At 61.2% G+C, this 6000-nt stretch overlaps 1 protein-coding gene across 1 annotated transcript in view; it reads right to left on the bottom strand.

Annotated features, from left to right (window-relative positions):
- Positions 1–293: 293 nt before the first annotated feature.
- Positions 294–6000, bottom strand: part of COL2A1 (collagen type II alpha 1 chain) — a 30432-nt gene continuing 24725 nt past the window's right edge. Inside the window, exons 42-54 of the mRNA XM_020889245.2 lie at positions 5778–5939; positions 5454–5561; positions 5155–5262; positions 4835–4888; positions 4601–4708; positions 4324–4377; positions 4050–4157; positions 3696–3749; positions 3155–3262; positions 2521–2809; positions 1904–2091; positions 1342–1584; positions 294–875 (exon numbers count right to left, since the gene is read on the bottom strand). Coding sequence (XP_020744904.1) covers positions 729–875; positions 1342–1584; positions 1904–2091; positions 2521–2809; positions 3155–3262; positions 3696–3749; positions 4050–4157; positions 4324–4377; positions 4601–4708; positions 4835–4888; positions 5155–5262; positions 5454–5561; positions 5778–5939 — 1731 coding nt within the window. The 3' untranslated portion in view covers positions 294–728. The remainder of the gene's footprint in view (positions 876–1341; positions 1585–1903; positions 2092–2520; positions 2810–3154; positions 3263–3695; positions 3750–4049; positions 4158–4323; positions 4378–4600; positions 4709–4834; positions 4889–5154; positions 5263–5453; positions 5562–5777; positions 5940–6000) is intronic.

Here is a 6000-nt window from a genome sequence, read left to right as displayed (position 1 = left end):
TCCCCATCCGAGCTCAGAGTGCATCTCTCCTCTTGCACTAATCCACCCTGGAAGTGTACCCGGGTTTACGCTCAAGAACAATCCCCCCCACCTCCGCCTTGCGCCTCCCTTCCCAAACCTTGGGTCTCTGTTTCTCGTCCCCGCCCTGGGCTCCACTCAGTGCCAGGGGTTACGATAAAAAGGCAAGTTTGTGTGAGGTGGCTAAGAGAAGGCCTAAAGATAGCCGTTCTGTCCTGCCCACAGAATCCAGCACTCGTGGAAAATAAACAAAGCACGAAGCACAAGCCAGTATGTACTTTCCAATAATTTTTTTGTTTTTAATATCAATTGACATTTTAAAAAATACAGAGGTGTTTGACACAGAATAGCACCATCGTGTAGGACACACACAGTTCCTGCGCCCGGCACCTGCAGGGGGCCTCTTGCCTGGGCTGGGGGGCAGTCACTCAAGGGGCGTTTGACTCACACCAGTTAGTTTCCTGTCTCTGCCTTGACCCAAAGGTCTTACAGGAAGACAATAAATAAATAGAACACCGAGATTTTATTTTGCAGTCTGCCCAGTTCAGGTCTCTTAGAGAGGGGAGCAAAGTCCAGACTGTGAGCGGGTGGGATGAATGGGCGTCAGGTCAGATCAGCCATTCAGTGCAGAGTCCTAGAGTGACTGGGATTGGAAAGTACTTGGGTCCTTTGGGTTTGCAATGGATTGTGTTGGTTCTGGGTTCGGGTTTTTACAAGAAGCAGACAGGCCCTATGTCCACACCGAATTCCTGCTCGGGCCCTCCTATGTCCATGGGTGCAATGTCAATGATGGGGAGACGTGAGGTCTTCTGTGACCGGTACTCGATCGTAGTCTTGCCCCACTTACCGGTGTGTTTCTAGGAGAGAACAAGAGGAGAGTCAGTGGATGCCTTGTGATGGGGAAAACCGAGCATCATAGAACACCAAGTGCAGAACACCCTGGGGGGCTCTAGTTCTCTTATGGATTGACCTCCACCTCGACTCCAGACTCTAGTTCTCAGCAGCAGAGCCTCCCCCGCCCCCTGCCCTTCTCCTCCCCATCCCCTACAGCGAGCACCCCCCCTGCAAGGGCAGAGGCCCCCACACACTGCATGACTGTCCCTACCAGTCCCCACACACTGAGCCGAGGGAGCGGAGGAGTCAGAGCCGACACGCTCCTCTCCCCCAGCTGTCGCTGGTGTGTCGTCCCTACACAGCTCCTTACATGCGTGTCCCTTTAGGACCACGGCGCCCGCTGTGGACCAGCCCTCAGCCTGCTCCAGCCTGAGCCCTGGGCCCCGGGAAGCTCGCTCTCTCTTTGGTGGCCCAGCCCGCCTGACTCACCGTGCAGTCATCCTTCAGAACGGTGTATGTGAACCTGCTGTTGCCCTCAGCCCGGATCTCCACGTCGTTGGAGCCCTGGATGAGCAGAGCCTTCTTGAGGTTGCCAGCAGCTTCGTCCAGGTAGGCAATGCTGTTCTTGCAGTGGTAGGTGATGTTCTGGGAGCCCTCAGTGGACAGCAGGCGGAGGAAGGTCATCTGGACGTTGGCGGTGTTGGGAGCCAGGTTGTCATCTCCATAGCTGAACTGTGAGGATGGAAAGCAGCAGCATGAGGCCCGGGGATGGGGGCTGCCAGCTGACCGGGGTGAGGAGGAGCTGAAGGGGGCTAGGGGAGGGGTCACTGGGAAGACATTCTTCCAGAAAGTGGAGCAGGCCTCCGAGGACCTCTTCCTCCACCTCTAAATGGAAAAAAAAAAAAATCCCATCTCCTCCTTCCTTCCTCTTAAGCCCCCTCTCTCACCCAAAACTAGTGGGAATGTGAGCAAGGTGCTGAAAACTCCCCAGAAGGAAGCAGAGGGAGGTTTTGAGGCGCCCTCCATGGCCTAGAGCAAGTGGGGGACTCACATGGAAGCCACCGTTGATGGTTTCTCCAAACCAGATGTGTTTCTTGTCCTTGCTCTTGCTGCTCCACCAATTCTTCTTGGGAACGCTGGCTGGGTTGGGGTAGACGCAGGTCTCGCCAGTCTCCATGTTGCAGAAAACCTTCATGGCGTCCAGGGTGCAGCCCTGGTTGGGGTCGATCCAGTAGTCTCCTGCAGTGGGGAGGCAACACCCCATCGGGGCTCAGATAGGCACAGACACGCTCCTGAGAAAGCCAGGCCCACCTGGAGTGACAGACAGGCCTACGGGGACACCCAGGGGGAGAGGAGCAGGGTGTGAGGGCCACATGCAGCCAAAGGGAGGGGAGGAGGAGGGAACCGGCCAGGGGAATGTCCAGGGCTAAACGGGTGCGCACAGAAGGGCAGGCTCAGGGCCAGCCTGTGGATGGAACTTGACCCTGACGTCACTTCCGCCGTGTGGCCGCGGCAGGACAGGGCCAAGGCTGCAGTTTCTCTGCTGTGAGATGTGGGTGTAGGGGGACACCCATGCTAGACCCTTCCAGGTCTGATTCTGCTCCTGTGTTCTGAGCGGGGCTGGGCCGAGGGGGCTGACTGCCTGCTCTCTGTGGTGGGGGTCCTCACCGCTCTTCCACTCAGGGTGGCAGAGTTTCAGGTCTCGGCAGGTGCGAGCTGGATTCTTGCGGGAGCCCTCGGGGCTGCGGAGGCTCTCGATCTGGTTGTTGAGGGACTTGAGTGTGGCGTCCACCTCGGCATCATGCTGTCTCAGGTTGCCGGCTGCCTCATCGGCCCGCATGTACTGCAAGGGGTCGGGGCCCTTCTCTCTCTGGCCGAGGCCAGCAAAGGCAGACATGTCAATGCCAGGGCCGGGGGGGCCAGGAGGGCCAGGGGGTCCAGGGTTTCCAGGAGGACCCTGCAGCAGGGAACAGAGAAATCAGCCAGGAATGACAAGGACGCCACCCTTCCTGTGTCCATCCCCACCTTCTAGAATGTACCATCAATAGAATGTCTTTTCCCGTCCCATGAGGTTGAGGATGTGTGTGTACGTGCAATGGGACAGGACCAAGAAAACCACAGAATGTGCCTTATTCTTTCATTAGCCCCTCTCTTCTGTTTCCCGTGGACCCTCTGAACCTCCAGGGGGCTCCAGGGATAAAGGGTACTGTCACATTAGCTGCAGGCGGACACCCCGAAAGAAGCCCTCCGCTGCCCAGTGCTGGGAAGGCCCCACACAGAAGGCCAGGGTCTGCACACTCACAGCAGGGCCAGTCTCGCCGGAACGTCCACGGGGCCCAGGAGGTCCAATGGGGCCAGGGATTCCGTTAGCACCATCTTTGCCAGAGGGACCGACAGGGCCAGGAGGACCCTGCAGGCCAGGAGAGAGGCAGGCGGTGAGGAAAGAGCATCAACAAGGGGAAGGTGGGGAGGGGGCCCTCCTAGCACTAGCCACTCTGTTCCCGATTTTCCTCACTTCTCAGTCACGGAACCCCACGCTGGCCCGTGTGTGGCCGAGAACCAGCAGGGTGGCCTGACAGCTTTCCCACCCTCCTACAATCCTCTCTGTAAACCCTTGTTCCCAGGGGGGGACTATTTGACAGCCGAAAGCCACTCGTATATTCATCCTGGGGTCTCGGGTTCTTCTCTGGCCACATTCTCACCAAGCTGATCCCACCTCCGTTGCCTGGTGAGGGCCCCTGAGGCCAAGGCTTCCCCAGAAGCAGCCACACTCCCCTCCTCCTCAGACACCTGCCCAGTGCCCCAGCCCCACCCCGAGGGAGGGCTCACTCCCTCTCACTCACTCTGGGGCCAGAAGGACCTGCAGGACCGGAAGCACCCTGGTCTCCAGAAGGACCCTGTGCGGAAGGAAGAGGCCAAGGTCAGAGGTCAGCACAGACGGGCCCAGGCTGGGAGGCCTTCTTGAATGGGTATATACATTGGGAGCTGGCTGGGACATGTATCTGCTCCCCCACCCCCAGCCCTGTGCCCCTTCCACGGGCTCCTCCCTCCGACCCGGAGGAGGTCCAGGCCCGGACATTTCTTAGGATCATCCCAAGTCACTTCAGCAGCCTGGGAAACTCAAGTGGTCCCTGCGGAGTGGGGGTCCCTGCGGAGTGGGAGGCCCTGGGGAGCCAAGCACAGACAACAGCACTCACAGGGGGGCCAGGCAGACCCTGCAGACCGGTGAAGCCACGGTGTCCCTTCAGTCCCCTCTCGCCAGCCTCTCCAGTTTCTCCCTTGTCACCTCGGGGGCCTTGAGGGCCCTGGGAACGAGACACACAGACACAGTTGGGTCAGCTCAGCCCAGAGCAAGAGCCCTCTGCCGGCTTCACCTGAGCCAAGGAGCCCCAGGTCCCTGCGCGACCCCCCCTCTGCCCCCGCCACCGAGCCTCCCCATCAGGACCCAGCACGGGGCACTCAGGTACTCACTGGCATTCCCCGGGCTCCAGCAGGTCCTGCGGGTCCCATGGGACCTTGTGCGCCCTGTGGGGAGGGTGGGGCAACGTCAGAGAGCAGCCGAGGCAAGGATGGCCCACTTCCGCGTCTGCCCGTGGCCTGGGCACCGAGGCAGCTGCTCCACAGCCCAGACCCAGGGTTGTCCCCGGGGCCTGGGGCAAGGCAGGGGAGGGCGGGAGGTGGGGAGGAGCTCGCTGCCCACCCAGCCACCCTCCTGCGCCATGGCCTTTTACTGACTCAAGATACTCACAGCTTCTCCTCGGTCTCCCTGCTTGCCAACCGGGCCGGCGGGGCCAGGAGAGCCAGGGGGCCCGGGAGCTCCAGGGGCACCCGCAGCGCCGGTCTCCCCACGGTCACCCTGTCAGGAGAGAGGTCCCAGGATCAGAGAGGAATTTCCAGAGGAGGCAAGGAGGGACATGGCTCTGCCCCTGACCCTGCCAGGCCAAAGAAGTGTCCGTCCCACCCCACCACACGAGACACTCACCTTGACTCCAGCCGCGCCATCTCTGCCAGGGGGGCCATCAGCACCGGGGCTTCCCTGTGCAAAGGGGAGCAGACGCCATCAGAGCTGCCCACCATCCCCATCCTCCCTCAGGAGCCCAGGTTTATTCCCCCCACCGTCCAGCCAAAGCTTTCCCACCTAGCTTCCTCCTGCCACCCTCCTATGCACCCAGCTCTTAGTCTCCCTGGCCTCCTCTCTCCCGTCACGACCTTCCCATCACATCTGGGCACTTGGGCTTGCCCCACCCTGTCACCCCCCTCCTCCAGGGCTCCCCCGTCCCCACAGTGGGACCCACTGCTCACCTCACGTCCAGGCTCGCCAGCAGGACCAGTCAGGCCAGGAGGACCCACAGGGCCAGGGGGACCTCGGTCTCCAGATGCTCCAGGGGCTCCCTGCTTGCCAGGCTCACCCTGGGGGCAGCAACAAGGAGGGTGAGTGCACACTCCGAGGCCCCTCTCAGCCCTTCCAGGGAGAAGGCTGACCGGGGGTCAGTTCCAAGGGTGCAGAGCAGGTGGCCAGGCCACCAAGAACACCCAGTGAAGACCCTCCACCTGAGCCAGGCTGGGCCGGCTCACCTGGAGGAAGGGGCGTCCCCACTTACCGAGGGGCCGGGGAGACCGGGGAATCCTCGCTCACCACGCTGTCCAGGCAGACCAACGATGCCCCTCTGACCAGCCAGACCCTGAGGACCTGGAGGACCGTCGGGACCCTGAGGGAGGAGAAGAAGGAGGCGAGAACTTGAGAGGTGACACGCAGCCGCCTCCATCTGTGCTGCGGCCAGCTGCCCACTGCGAGGGTCAGGGTCAGTGCTCCTCCTGCCCGGCAGAGCGCTTTCTGCAGCAACCCCTCCCGGCAGCCCCACAGCCCTGCTCCCCCCAACTCCAGGCTCTGGGAGCCCAGGCCCTTTGCACCCCTTGGGACTTACAGAAGGACCATCATCTCCAGGCTCTCCCTTCTCGCCAGGGGGTCCAGCAGGACCTTGGAGGCCAGGGTCACCAGCTCGGCCAGGGGGACCACTGTCTCCTCGAGCACCTTTAGGACCATCTTTTCCAGAAGGACCAGGAGGACCGGGGGGTCCAGGGTTGCCCTAGGAGAAGCAAATCACAGGGAGTGAGAATTCCTCTTACCCTTCCCCATCCCTCCAGGCT

This window comes from Odocoileus virginianus, chromosome 24 (genome assembly GCF_023699985.2).
Source record: "Odocoileus virginianus isolate 20LAN1187 ecotype Illinois chromosome 24, Ovbor_1.2, whole genome shotgun sequence".
NCBI classification, from domain to species: domain Eukaryota; kingdom Metazoa; phylum Chordata; class Mammalia; order Artiodactyla; family Cervidae; genus Odocoileus; species Odocoileus virginianus.
This window is presented reverse-complemented; position numbering and strand designations above follow the sequence as displayed.